We start from the raw sequence: 15,478 nt of genomic DNA, 5'->3' as shown, positions 1-15,478 counted from the left end.
TAACCACAGACGCCTCAGATTACGCCTGGGGGGGGGGGCGCACATGAAGGGACAGGTGCATTCAGGGCAGATGGTCCCAAAAGGAAAAGCACCTTCACATCAATCAAAAAGAAATGCTAGCAGTAATAAATGCAATTACAGCTTTCAAGGACTTCCTGCATCCAGGACAATTACTGATAAGAACAGACAACACCACAGTAATGTGGTACATAAACAAACAAGGAGGAACACATTCATACCCCTTGTGCAGACTAGCCATGACTCTTTGGAACTTGGCTCTGGAAAGACAAATCGAACTTCAAGCAAAGTACATGCCAGGACTGGAAAACACACTGGCAGACACTCTAAGCAGAAATATGACAGATCCACACGAATGGAAGTTACATCCTCAGGTGTTTACAGAGATAATCCAAGCATGGTGGAGGCCAGACATAGATCTTTTTGCCTCCCACAGGAACCATCAATTGAAAAAGTTTTGTTCAAGGACCTTTCATCCAAAGGCCTGGAAAGTGGACACCCTTTCATTCAGTTGGACAGCATGGACAGTTTATGCATTCCCACCTCTGCCTCTTCTGCCCAAGGTGCTTTTGAAAGCAAGAACAGACAAACCGAGGATGATACTGATTGCTCCAGATTGGCCAAGGCAACACTGGTATCCACTCCTGAGGAGCCTAACACATACTCCTCCCTGGTCCCTGCCTCTAATGCCTCTTCTGCTGACTCAGAACAGCTACAAAACTCTTCACAGTCAGCTGAAAACAAAACTCTTCACAGTCAGCTGAAAACACTCAACCTCGCTGCATGGAAAATTCTTTAACACCACAACAGACCCTACTCTCCAAGGAGGTGCAGGATGTCATTTTGGAGGCCAGAAGATCATCTACTAGAAAGGCTTACTCCGCAAAATGGAAGCAGTTTTGCTGTTGGAATGAGAAAAGAGGCCAGGACCCTAGAAAATTGAACTTGCCTCAGGTGTTACAGTACCTAGCTGAACTGCTGAACAGTGGACTTTCATTTTCTTCCATAAAAATACATGCCTCAGCCATTTCTGCGGAATTCAACACGGATCCTCCTTTATTTTCTCACCCACTCTTACGACAGTTCCTCAGAGGGGCTAAGAATATAAGACCTCCAAGGAAGCAACCAATACCAGCCTGGGACCTTAATTACATACTAGAAAAATTAACATTGCCTCCTTTTGAACCTGCTGCCTCAACAGATTTGCAATATTTGTCCTGGAAAACAGCTTTCCTTCTGGCCATCACTTCAGCTTGTAGAGTTTCTGAACTACAGGCCCTCATGGCGGTGCAGCCCTTCCTCATCTTCCATCAGGACAGGGTTTCCCTTTGTACCAACCCATCTTTTATGCCAAAAGTGGTATCCAGGGTAGCCTTAAATCAAGCCATACATCTACCTACCTTTTATCCTAACCCTCAAAACAAAGGGGAAAGGCTGTTACACTCTTTAGACATCCATAGGCAGCTACGTTATTATTTGGACAGAACAAAGTCCTTCAGGAAATCAGAACAACTTTTTGTGTCCTATGCCGTAGGGGCTCAAGGGAAACCAGTTACAAAACAGACCATTTCCAAGTGGATTGGCCACTGCATACGGTTTTGTTATTCCTATCATGGGAAATCTGTCCCTACTGGTATCAGATCTCACTCCACTAGGGCCACAGCCACCTCTACAGCCTTCCTCAGAGGTGTTCCTACTAAAGATATTTTGGAGGCAGCCACTTGGAGTTCTGTACATACCTTCACAAAACACTACCACCTGCCCTTATATTCCAGAACAAGAGCAGGCTTTGCCACTGCTGTTTTGCAGGGCATTCTGGCTCAACCCAGTTCCTCATAGTACCTACCACCCTATGCATAGCTTTGGGACTCTACCCATCTGTGATTACTGCAGCTGTATGCACGATGAACATAGTACAGTTTTGTACCTACCATAAATGTAGATGTTCGAGTGCTAATACAGCTGCAGTACAGGTTCCCTCCCTCCTTCCCCACTTGGTAAAGGCATGGGGCCTAACAACCTCTTCATACCACCTGACTGGGTTATCCTGCTATGTTTTATTTGCTTGCTTACACTGATTTTGCATTACATTGCATTGCTTGCATATGTAGATAAGCTTTATTTATGTATTGCCTTCCTTTTGGGGGCACCTGACATCTGGGGCAAGAAAGACTGAAGAACATGGCGTCGGCTGTGTCTTATATACTCTGGCCTTACTGACGTCAGAAGAGTAAGCGACGACAACCGACGCCAGACCAAGACTTTGGAATTCGGCCGACCGAGGGACTGCCTGACGGCTGAAAACCCATCTGTGATTACTGCAGCTGTATTAGCACTCGAACATCTACATTTATGGTAGGTACAAAACTGTACTTTAGCCTTTGTGTCAGCAGCCTATTTTAGGCAGGTTTTTGACCCAACCATTTATGATGTGGCCACATGGTCATCAGTCCATACTTTCTTCAAGCCATGTAAATCAGGTATCCAGACCAGCGGTTAAGTGGAGCTTAGAGTACTAGTTCTCCATAGTGTCATTTGAGGAAAGCATGCCATATGCTGGAACTCATTCCTCCAACCTTGAGGTGCTGTGGGAGTCTGTTTCCTATATGTTTTGAATGCTACTATAGCAATAACCTTATGAGGAACAGAATACAGTTATGTGGGAACTCATAAGAGATGCTCAATAGCTGCTATGCAGTACAAATTTCCATTCCCCTCGTCTGTCAGAATGACCTCCCTTTTGTCCCGTGTGCAGAGTAACATAGAGTATAAAAAGCCAAATGAGTGTCGGGAGGAGATGCTCATTCTTAACTGTGTAACAAAGTCAGCTGTTCTGCTCACAGGTCACAGCCTGCACAAGGATTGCTGTCAAAAAAAAAAAGCAGTAGATGGTGCAGTTTTGCATCCCTTTTATTTGAGATTCCCAGAGTGCATTCCCTTGTGGGAGATATCAGTCTCTATATACTCAGAACTGTGGAAGTATGGCACATATCACCGTGTAGCTGTTCCCCATTTGTTATGAATGGCACTACAACAGTGACCCTATTCCAGCAGTTGGTTACATTGTGATGTCCTCCTATTCTGCAGTATTCCACATATGGGTTTACCCTTCTTTCGCGTGTGTCCGGCCAGTATTCCAAAGTTTTTCAGTCCCTCCTGGTACGTCGGATGACTGATGTGGCTGACAGGAATGTGGCCCATAAAAATGATGTCTGCGCGCACCAGCCCTCAGAACTCTTCAGCCGCCAGTCGTACTCTGTGTTCCTGCTTACCGGTGATGTCTGATAAAATAGTTCAGGTAAGTAGCCCATTGGGGAACCTTTCAGTCCTTCCTTTAACCAACGTTTGTTTGTGTCATCCGGAAGGGGCAAGTGTGGCTGGCAGATTCCCCACAAAAGCACGCACAATCAGTGTATTTTTTGCTTTGGAAGGGAACAGGACCATAAAACTGCCCTATCAGTAAAGCGTTCATGCCTAAAACCTTACGTCGCCACTTACAGGCCCTCAACCTTTACCTTGATAACAAACGTCTTAAGCAACTCATGCTAAGGATTGAAGCCGTTTCAGGCGCCCTGACAGAACCGCCTAAGAAAAGGCCCAAAACCGCGTGGCCTTCTCTTTCGGCTGTGCCTCTACTTTCAGTATCTCTTCTGCCTGTAGCTGACATCAGCCATTGGCTCCTGCCAGCCAGGATAAAGTGGGTACCCATGAGTGGGCCACACAATCCCGAGCGGACAGCACATCCTGTAGAGGCTTTACCAACACCTGCTTCAGACGTCGAGGGAGAACCTACCTTTTTCTGTGGGTTCATAGGAACACGCGACCCTATCTCTGGGCCAAGGTCCCCTCCAGTTTAGACACCTGCAAGCCTTCAAAGAAAAAACAAAAAAAACAAGCACTTTTCTCCTCTGCTTGAAAGCACCCTAGTTTGGAAAGCTTTCAGCCAGAGTATCTTCAATGACTTCATGGCCTTACTACCTTCTGCTGTTGGGATCCCTGCTATAACCCCTCCTCTCCTCAGCCCTAGGCCTCTGACTTCTGCCAGGGAAGAAGAGGAATTCTCCAATTCCTCCGAGGACTCCCTCTCTTACACCCAGATTTCTTCTCCCCTGGGGTATGACTCCCCAGAGGAAGAGTCCATTGACCCTGACTCACCAGTTGGAGACTTAACCTTTACAGAAACCATTGGGAAATGAGACCACTTTCAGTGGGAATCCTCTGTCATGTCCGAAGTACAAAAGAGATTTTATGACCTCATACAGATGGACTCCTCCAATCCCTGTGCAGTTTCACCCATTCTGCCGGCCTTTTTGGATGCCTTCTCATCTGCATCCCTCAATCCTGACTCTCAGCCCCACTGCTCCTCGCAGACCAGACAGGCTGTACAAAGTGCCTGAAACTGAAAATTTCCTCAAGTGCCACCTGAAGGACAGTAAGACTATGAAATGCCTAGGCAAGAAAACTTGCATGTCTGTCTCTCTGTCCTTCAGGGCAAATAACTACCAGACCCATATGGCCAAATACTTTCTAGCCCTGCTAGTGAAAGCCACTAAAGATTTGGCTGCCATCCCAGACTGTCCAGCCAAAGTCCGTCTCACTTCTGTCCAAGCTCTCACCTCCCAGGTGAACAGACATTCCATTAGGTGCAGATGTTCTTCGTGTTTCACTGTTGCAGTCATCACACTTGGTTTAGCTGCTTGCAGGTAGCCCTCATTCGGCCCGAATACTAGAGACTTGGGATTTCTGCGTCGGATGCTGTCCACCTCTTCCATGATGTCAGGTCGTCAGGGGTATAAAATATGCAGCCGATGCCATTACATCAGCTTTTCTTGCCGCGTGGGAGCCCGAAGCAGTTCGCAAGTGCCGGTCGGCCATTACCTGAAATTTTAATTTTTCGAGTTTCAAACCTGAAGTCTTCTAAAGCTAAGTACCTCATTGGGGATCCTTTTTTCTTGCTCTAACCGATGTCAGAAAAAGTTAACAATTGTCTTGCCTGTGGAAAGCAAAAACCTCACAGAAATTTTCATTCTTGCTGCGTCACCTATTTAGGCCCAAACCACGACGTTCCTCGTTGTCAGTTTTGTGCCTTGTTCAATGCCTGAACTATTCGTCGTCGGGCTATCTTTGTCACTAAATTCTGTTGTTCTCGTTCTCCATATTCTGAAATGGCTTCGTTTAGCCTTCTGACTACCAATCTTCCGAAAAACGTAAGGATAAAGACAGACTGCATAGGTCCAAAACTGCCAACGACACTTCCGTTAAGCTAGTCGCCAGTCCGCCAGTACTTAGATGCTTTCGCAGCCCCTGATGCCTGCTTCTACAGATTCGCAGGTCTCTACTGAGACCCGTTCGGAGTCCGGTATGCTGCAAGATGCTTCAACCTGAGGATGTCTCTCCCTCTCTTGGATGGGTCCAGAACCGCTGTGCAGGCACTGGCTTCTGTTGTGTGTTCAGGCCTTCCGATGTTAGTATTAAACAGATTACTTAGTTTTTTACTAAAACTACCGAATTTCTCAGTCCCAGAGTTCTCACTACGCCTAGGAAACCGATGATCAATGCGCATTCTCAAGCTCCCATGCCTCTGAAACAAATGGCTGAAGACCTTATTACTTTAATTGGGGGAAAACAGCCTTCCCCCCTCTAAAAGACAAATAATTGATTTTCCTTCTGATTCTACAGACCCATGAGTCCGATGACTCTGACCCCTCTGATTATCAGGACATACCCTTACCCACCTATGAGGATTCAGATACAGAGGATTCCATTCCCTCTGCCTCCCCTCCAGAGGACACTTCTCTCGGTGAAACCTTGCATACCCTAAGAGAGCATTTCCTCTGGGAATGCCAGGACTACCCTCAAAGAAGAGACTCAGGGAATTTTTAGACTTGCCTCGGCAAAGGCCCCTAGCTATACCCCTTGTCCTGGATATTGTAGATGATGTGTTCATGGAATCAAGTCTTACCCCTGATACTTTACCTCCAGCTCCTAGAAAGCCTGACAGGTACTACAGAGTACCTGACTCTCACAAATTTGTCTTTAAAAATCCTACTGCAGATCCAGAGACCATTTCCCAGGGACCTAAAGGTATTAAGGCTACTACAGCCAAAAACCCTACCCCTTCGGACAGGGATTCTAGGGCTTTAGACAGGGTAAGAAGGTATATACCTCTGCAACTCTTGCCATCTGGGCTTTTTAAATTGGCAGTTTCACATGTTGAAGTACCAGCAACATATTATGGAACTAATTAAACAAAAAATGTTGTTGATTCCTGATTGTGCAGAAAATAAAGATTTACAAGACTTCATGCAAGTTGCTAACCAGGTTGGTAAACATACTTTGCAGTGTGGTTTTGATGCCTTAGAAGCATCTTGCAGGGATGCTGTCACTGGGTCTGTTCTGAGAAGGCATGCTTGGCTGAAGGCACAAATCTTGCCAGACCATGTCAAAGCAAAATTATTAGATGCTCCATTAAGTCAGGACTGTTGTTAGTCACCAGAGAAGCAGAAGTTCTTAAAACGATGGAGGAAAAAGCTAAATCTATGCAAACTGTTAAAGTTTTCTTACAGGTACAGCCACCTAGATTCAGTAGGCTTTGGCCTTCAAAAAACCTGGTGCTTTTCAGTCCCTCCCACGCCTCCTCAGTCCAAACCCAGGGGCAACAGACCACAAAGACTACAGTCTCAAGGTATGCACAGATCTAAACAATGGAGTGCTTCAACCTCAAAAACTGGGAGTGGTAAGCCACTCTCTTACGGAAAAAGTTCACAATGACTTCTCCAACCTTCCCAGCCATGCCCAAGTACTTGCACCCCTAGGAGGAAAACTTGCCCTGCATGCAAAAAAACTGAGAATTCATTACCCAGGATGGTTGGGTCTTAAACATTGTATCCCAGGGATACATATTCTATTTCCATTCACTGCCAATCCCAAACGGATTGCCAGACCTTTCCCCAAACCAGTGGGCAGAGGCCCAACAGCAAGTACTTTCTCTTCTCAGTATCAGGGCTATTCAACCTGTTCCAACAGAGCAAAGGGGACAGGGCTTCTACTTCACTGTTTCTGGTGCCTAGAAAAAAATTCTTGCCACCCTATCCTGGATCTGTCCATTCTCAACACCTTCCTGATGGTACCAAAGTTCAAAATGCTTACATCTCCAACAGCTGCTGCCTATGTTAGCCAAGGCCTCCTGGCTTGTCACCCTAGATTTAAAAGAAGCTTATCTGCACATCTCCATAAGGGCATCTTGCAGGAAATATCTACGTTTCAGGGCAGGCTGTATGCACTGTCAGTTCTCTGCACTTCCCTTTGGCTTATCTACTTTGCCCGGGGTATTCACAAAGTGCCTGGCTCCAGCCATTGCATACTGCATGCAGAGAAACATTCAAATTTACCCATACTTGGATGATTGCCTGATTGAGGTGGACAGTCGGGAATTGCTACTTCTGCACCTAACATTTGTAAAGAGACTCCTAACTTCTCAGAGGTATGCCATCAGCAAAAAGAAATCACATCTGGTACCCAGCCAAGAAATGTTATTCCTGGGAGCAAGCTTGAACACAACTACCCAGATGGCATTCCTCACTCCAGAAAAGCAAGTTTATTTGAAAAATTGCTTCAAACTACTGGCCACCCAAACCCAGATATCTGCAAGAAATATACTGCAAACTCTAGGGCTCATGGCCTCATGCATTCTCTTAATTCCATATGCAAGGCTGCATATAAGGAAACTTCAATGGTACTTAAAAAGTCTCTGGTGTCAACAATCTCGGGACCTGGAAACAGTGATTCCGATCATTCCTTGCCTGAGGAGTTCCTTTGGTGGGCAGAGGCCTGCAACCACAACAAGGGACTCCTTCACTCTACCCCCTCCAAACCCTGACAACATATGCATCAGACTATGCATAGGGGCTCACATGGCAGGCAAATGTATTCAAGGCAAATGGAGCCCAGGACAAATGCACCTGCATATCAATCAAAAAGAAATGTTAGCTGTACAGAATGCAATGACAGCCTTTCAAATACCTTATCCTTCCAGGACAACTCTTGATAAAGACGGACAACACCACAGTCATGTGGTACATAAACAAGCAGGGGGGAACCTCATTCCTACCCACTCTGCAGGTTAGCCATGGCCATGGCTCTGTGGAATACAGTCTTGAGAAACCAAGTGCACCTGCAAGCTCAATTCCTGCCAGGCAAACAAAATTCACTGGGAGATGACTTGAGCAGAAATCTAATGGACGCGCAATCCACAGGTGGGGGCACCAGAGGTGGGCCTCTTTGCTTCCCCCCAGAACCATCAATTGAGCAAATTTTGCACCAGAACTCCCCACAGCCAAGCATGGAAAGTGGATGCCCTATCCTTTACATGGGAAAACCTCTCAATCTATGCCTTTCCCTCTCTTGAAAGTGCTACTCAAGATCAAACAGGACAAGCCAAGGACAATCCTTATTGCACCAGACTGGCCACGCCAGCACTGGTACCTACTTTTACACAGTCTGACAACAGTGCCACTCTGACACCTGCATCAGACCCCCCTCTCTGCTGTCCCAGCAGGAGGGCCAGATTTTGCATCCTCAGCTGCAAATCCTGAACCTAGCCGCCTGACTTACTCCCTGAATACATCACCAGCACCCCTCAGCAAACAGGTGCTGGATGTCATCCTTGAGGCCAGGAGGCCTAGTACTAGGAAATACATTCAGAAAAGTGGAAAAGATACTGTTCTTGGAGCCAGTCTAAGGGAAAAGACACAGCTGTGCCCACCTTACCTCAAATCCTAGATTATCTAGAAGAGCTGCTCCACAAAGGCCTATCCTTCTCATCTATTAAGTTCCATGCCTCTGCCATCTCAGCTCATTACAGTACTGAAAAACAGCACTTCGGAACAGCAACCAGTCCGAACTTTAATGATGTAAAATTTCACAAAATGGTTAACCCAGGTTTCGTCCTGAACTACAAGGACTTCATCAGAAAAATAAATCTAACTTCAGCCATCATTATGTACCCACCCAGTGAATTAATTAACCACTAAAATCAGACACACAATAATTAAAATTTTTATTTAAAGATACATAAAGTCATGAACAATAAGATAAATGCAAGAACAATAAAAACATAAAAAAGTTTCAAAAGTGTAATAGCTTTAAAATTAAAATATTTTAATAATTACTAGTTTGTTGTTCATGCCAAACTTTTATAAAAATTAATTTCCTACCCATTATATGTTATAGTTTAAGGATAGGAGCTATGCTAACACTGTCATTTATACCAGGAAGGCTTTGAGCATCTAACCTTAACTGCCATTTTAACTCACAAATGTCCAAATGTACATCCAGTGTCTTTCCCTGAATGTCAAACTTAATGTGCTGAATGACACAAAATTTCATGACTTTATCTATCTTTTAAAAAAAAAATTAGTTATTTTGTGTCTGATTTTATTGGTTAATTAATTCACTGGGTGGGTATATAATGATTGTTGAAGTATTGTTCTGATGAAGTCCTTGTAGTTTAGGATGAAACCTGGGTTAACCATTTTGTGCAATTTTACATCATTAAACTTCGGACTGGTTGCTGTTCCCAAGTGTTTTTTTTGTTTTTTTTTGGTCATTGTTGATCAAGAGTTTGTCATTACAGTACTGAGCCACCCCTCTTCTCTCACCCTCTGGTCAAACAGTTCCTGAGAGGAGTTAACAATTTAACACCCCTGAGGTGAGCTTCCACTCCTGCCTGGGACCTTAACTTTGTAATAGAGAAGCTCACGCTTCCCCCCCCTTTTGAGCCTGTTGCTATAGCAGAGTTAAAATTCCTCTCTCGGAAAACAGCCTTACTTCTAGCCATCACTTCAGCAAGAAGAGTGTCTATTCACAGGCCCTTATGGCTGTGCAACCCTTATTTTCCATGCGGACTGGGTTTCCCTCAGGACTAACCCATCATTTATGCCCAAGGTGGTATCCAGTGTGACTTTAAACCAATCCATCCATTTACCAACTTTTGTTTCCTAATCCTCAGAATAAAGGGGAAAGGATCCTGCACTCCTTGGACGTGTACACACAGCTTAGGTTCCACCTTGACAGGACCAAAACGTTCAGAAAATCTGACCAGCTGCTTGTCAGCTTTGCTACAGGGGCAGAGGGCAAGGCCATTTCAAAGTAAACCATCTCCAAATGGATAGCACACTGTATCCAATTCTGCTACAAGCACCTTGGAAAACCTACCCTACAGGGGATCAGAACAAATTCCACTAGGGGCTACCTCGATTTGCAACATTTCTCAGAAGAGTCCCTACCCGGGACATCCTGGAAGCTGCAACCTGGAGTTCAGTATACACCTTAATCAAGCATTACCACTTACCTATCTTTTCTAAATCCAGAGCTGGATTTGCTAGCCAGCCCTAATACTTCTTGACTGCCTCCATCCTTCTTCAGCTTTGGAAATCAACCCGAGCGTGATTACTGCAACAGTGAAACACGAAGAACATAGTACAGTTATGTACACTTACCATAAATGTAGATGTTCGAGTGTATTCACTGTTGCAGTTCTGGTTACCTTCCTTCCAGCCCCCTGACTTTTCTATACTTCTACATATCCTCTTTTTTGACCATATCTTATGGCAGTGGTATTTACTTTTTACCGGAGGTGTTCCACACCGTGTAATTGCTTCCTGTTTTGGGAGCTCCTGACATCTGGGGCAAGAAAATCTGATGTAATGGCATCAGCTGCGTGTTTTATACCCCTGACAACCTGACGTCATGGAAGAGGCAACAGCATATGACGCAGAAATCCAAAGACTCTGTTATTTGGGCCGACTGAGGACTACCTGCAAGCAGATAATCCAAGTGTGATGACTGCAACAGTGAATACACTCAAACATCTACATTTTTGGTACGTGTACACCACTGTACTTCATGATGCAGCAGAGGCTTCAACTAGGTCAGCTGCATCAGCCTCTGCTCTTAGAAGGTATGCCTGGCTTAGTCTTCAGCTTCTGCCTAATGACTTCAGGCTGAAACTCATTGATGCCCCCTTAGATCCCTCTGCGTTATTCGGTTCCAAGGTGGCAGATCCCTTCAGATCTTTACAGCAAAAAGGGAAAGTAATGCAGGACCTTAAACACCGGGTAGTTTCTGCCATACCCAAGTTCTATAGGAACTACCTGGCCAAGACTCAGTTCATTCAGAAACATGCATGGCCTATTACTCCCTCCAGACCTAGGAGACCTCATCCTAGAAACTCCCCCGGCTAGAGCTTCCCCAGGCCCTAGCCAGAGGACCACTTTTCAGGATAAGGGAGTTAGTGTCTTGACTACCTGCCGACCTTCCTGAAACCCTCTCTCACCCCCCTTGCCAGTCTGTCTGACTCACTGTCTCCCTGCCTGGTCCCAAATTAATACAGACAAATGAGTTCTGTCCATCATCCAAAATAGCTATTTCATGTCCTGGATCTCTCCTCTGGTAAGAAAGGGTACCCCTCAACCTCCCAGCAATCACCTCCTAAAACTTGTACTACAAACTTTACTGTCCCAAGGCACCATAGAACCAGTGCCTTCGGAAGCAAAAGGGAAAGGATTCTACTCCAGGATTTTTCTAGTACCCAGAAAAGAGGGACCATGGAGACCTTTCCTGGATTTCTCACTAGTAAATCCATTCCTCAAGATCCCTACCTTCAGGATGTGCTCTATTCCCCCTGCTTCTGCCCCTTGGGTTCATGGTGACCCTAGATGTAAAGCATGCTTACCTACACATCTCAATAAAGCCCACTTTCAGGAAATACCTGAGATTTTTGCAGGCTCTTCTCACTTTCAATTCTCTGCCTTGCCATTTGGGCTTTCCACTGCCCCAAGGGTATTTACAAAATGTCTGGCTCCAGTCATTGCATATTGCAGAACAAAGGGAATCTAAATATCCCCTTACCTAGACAATCTCTTGATCCAAGCGGACAATCCAAAGACCCTCCTCTTTCACACTCATTTGCTTCTCACCCTTTTATAGTCTGTAGGGTTTCAGATAAACTTCCCAAAGTTCCAACTGGAACCCACACAGGACATTGTTTTCCTAGGGTGCAGGATTCGCACAACAGACTTCATGCAGACCTTCCTGCCAGTGGCATCCTTGACAGACCACCTGCTCAGCATCCTTTAGTATCAGAACTGATTGCAAGACAATACCCGAGGCTCCTGGGTTACATGTCAGCAACTATACCCATGCTTCCCTTGACAAGACTGTGCATTAGAAAGCTACAGTGGTATCTTCCTTCAGTCTGGACCCTGCACTCCCATCCCCTGGAATTCAGGGTCCACCTTCTACCTTTCCTGAAACAAGAACTTTGTTGATGGCTGTCACAGATGACCCTGAATCCAGGCCTTCCTCTCCAACCCCCCCACCAACCCAGATCATGCACACAGATGCATCAGACCTGGGCTGGGGAGCAACTCTAGGCACAAGACAGGTGCACGGTTTGTGGCATCACCCACACAAACTAGAGCACATCAATGTCAGGGCAATGAGGGCGATCCTCCTTGCTCAGGAAGCCTTTTCCCCTTACCTACACCAAGGCCCACTCAAGATTGTCACGGACAACACCACTGTCCTGTGGTATCTCATCAAACAGGGAGGAACCAAATCCTACATACTCTGCTTTCTAGCCATGCAGGTATGAGTGATGGCTGCCTCCCAGGGGATGACCCTACAGGCAGTTTACATCCCTTCCCTTCACAATGTCCAGGCAGACTGTCTCAGCAGGACCATCACAGACGACCATGAATGGATGCTTTACAGAGATATCTTCCTGGATCTAGTCCACTGGGTGGGGTGTACATAAAATAGACCTGTTTGCCTCCTTCACCAACAGGCACCTTCCTGACTAAAGGCACTGGCAACAGATGCCTTCTCAATTTCACGGAAATTCAGCAGGACAGGTCGAAAATCTTGATGATGACTCTCTATTGGCCAAGACAGCACTGGTTCCCCCTCTTAGTTCTGTCCAAGGGCAATCACCACAAGTTACCTCCCTCAGTGGGCCTGCTCACACAGAGGGAATCTCAGATACATCCACAGTGGCAGTCTTTGAGCCTCACCCTGTGGCTTATAGGATTCTGATCCCCTTAGTCACCTGTAAAACAGTGACATACTCAATGTCCTTGCAGGAGGCCAGGAAACCCAATACTAGAAAATCTCGCCTGTCCAAGTGGAAAAGATTTTCCTTATGGTGTCACAAAAGACAGCTGGACCTGCTGGAAAGCGACATCCCTCTAATCCTGTCTTATCTCTGTGAACTACTGCAGACAAGACCATCCTACTCTTCTATAAAAGCACACCTGTCCGCTGTCTCTGCCTGTCTTCCCCTAGATCCACCTTTAGTATCCAGATTTACCTTCAAAACTCTTACTCAAAGTAGTCCATCTTAGACCCCCCCCCCCCCCAGAACCCCAGAAAACCAAATCCTCCTCCATGGGATCTCAACTATGTACTGGAAAAGCTTACCCTGGCTCCCTTCGAGTCAGCGGCCAAAGCCTCCTTAAAGTTCTGCACCTGGAAAACTGTCTTATTGGTGGCTCTTACCTCAGCCAGGAGGGTCTCAGAGCTACAAGCTCTGACGGCTGACCCACCATTCCTAATCTTCCATCTGGACAGGGTCTCTCAGGACTAAGCCCTCCTTCATGCCCAAGGTGGTGAACGACATATCCTTGAACCAGTCCATCCACCTACCGATCTTATTTCCTAACCCACAGAGAGTGAGAGAGTTCTCCATACCCTTTTTTTCCACAAATAGCTGAGGTTTTACCCCCATAAACCAAGTATATTAGGAAATCTGGCCAACTGTGTCTCTCCTGCCACCCCAGGGCTCTGGGGAAAGCAGTGACCAAACAGACCATTTCAGCCTGGATCTCCAAGACCATTACCTTTTGCTACCGGTAACATGGTAAAACATTGCAGGGATCTATTAAAGGCCACTCCACAAGAGCTATGGCCTCTAAAGGAGCCTTTTTTAAGGGACTAGATACTAACACTATCCTTGAAGCTGCTACCTGGTCCTCAGTACACACTTTCACCAAACACTACAAGCTAGACAAAATCTCTGGGGCCAGAGTAGAATTTGCCGGGGCTGTCCTCCATGGATTCCTGGAGAGCTCTACCAGACCACCACCCCATTCCTAGTGAGCTGTGGCACTTAACCATATGTGGAATACTGCAAAACAGGAATAGAAGAAAATAGAAAAGTTGTGTAAAATCTTACCATAACCATAGATGCCCTTCTCTTCCATGTTTCAGTATTCTTTCCAACCCTCCTTCTCCTCCTGTCAGGTTGCACTTGCTCCTCCTGGTGGCACTGGCCAAGCTATGCCCCTTTAGGACTGGCTCTACTGGGGTTTCTGTTGTAAGGGCTGGTGCCTGCAGACGTCACTTTTATGGCCCATGTACCTCTCAGCCATGGCAGATGTCCAACGTACCAGGAAGGACTAAAAAAAAACTCTGGAATACTGGCCGGATGCACTCGAAAGAAGGGTAAACCCTTATGTGAAATACTGCAACATGGAAGAGAAGGACATCTGTGGTTATGGTAAGATTTTACACAACTTTTCTCTCTCCTGGAATTGTACTTTCTTGGCAAATGCGTTGCAGAAAAGTTAAGTAGAAATTTATAAAGAACTTGACGCACCGTAATTTTGAAATATATGTAGCAAAAATGTCATCTGCATTAATTCTGGTGGCAATTGTTTGACCAACTCAAATAGTGTGCAAGATTTGTGTGTTTGCTTTTTTGTGTGTATCCTGCTTAATGCAGAAAACATTACTTCCCCAGCCCTGGTACTTTATTGCAATCTCTATCTTCTTCAAATTAATTTGTGTTTACAACATCAAGCATGATGCATATAATAAGAAATGGAAATGAAATTAATACAGCTCTTAAGTTTTTCAAATGAGTACATCTATCTCCGTAAGATTTGCATCATGACTGTCATAATTTTCTCCTTTTCTCCATCCCCTCCATTCCTTCTGTGTACATCACGAGTGCAAGTATGCAGTCCGGCATTCTTTTTCCTATTAGAAAAACCTTGATTTAATTGTACATGTATTTTTTAAGTTTGTGTTACATGCTTACCACTGTAAGAATAAGCTGTTTGTAGAGATTAACAATTTCTAAGAGTAGACAATGGGAGCCATTCAGACGAAACGGAGTAATAGAAACCCAGTATGAAATACTTGTCATTTTGTTTTCAAAATATATAGCATTTTTTTCATATGCAGTGTGTTTTAATAATAGTCTTTGGTATTTGCTTTGTTATAGTTTCAATACTGAACAGTTTTCTACCATTTTAGACATAAAATATTTTGGAAATTAAAAAGCTTCACCCATATTGTAGTCTGATTGAAATAGGATACTTATTGTGGTATAGGAAACAATATGTTGTGTTTGTATCTGTGGGTAATAATATATTTTTGTGGAGGTGGTTTTGTTTGC

General features: G+C 45.1%; 1 protein-coding gene across 1 annotated transcript in view; it reads left to right on the top strand.

The window, feature by feature from the left end:
- The window catches only part of BLM (BLM RecQ like helicase), a 1,689,823-nt gene that overhangs the window by 515,054 nt on the left and 1,159,291 nt on the right, over nucleotides 1–15,478 (top strand). Inside the window, exon 11 of the mRNA XM_044077719.1 lies at nucleotides 6,329–6,372. Within this exon, the coding sequence (XP_043933654.1) occupies nucleotides 6,329–6,372 (44 nt within the window). The remainder of the gene's footprint in view (nucleotides 1–6,328; nucleotides 6,373–15,478) is intronic.

The sequence above is a fragment of the Protopterus annectens genome, chromosome 7.part0, assembly GCF_019279795.1.
Source record: "Protopterus annectens isolate FY-2018-M chromosome 7.part0, PAN1.0, whole genome shotgun sequence".
Classification (NCBI taxonomy): domain Eukaryota; kingdom Metazoa; phylum Chordata; order Ceratodontiformes; family Protopteridae; genus Protopterus; species Protopterus annectens.
The sequence above is the reverse complement of the archived record's forward strand: the minus strand, read 5'-3'. Positions and strand labels throughout refer to the sequence as shown.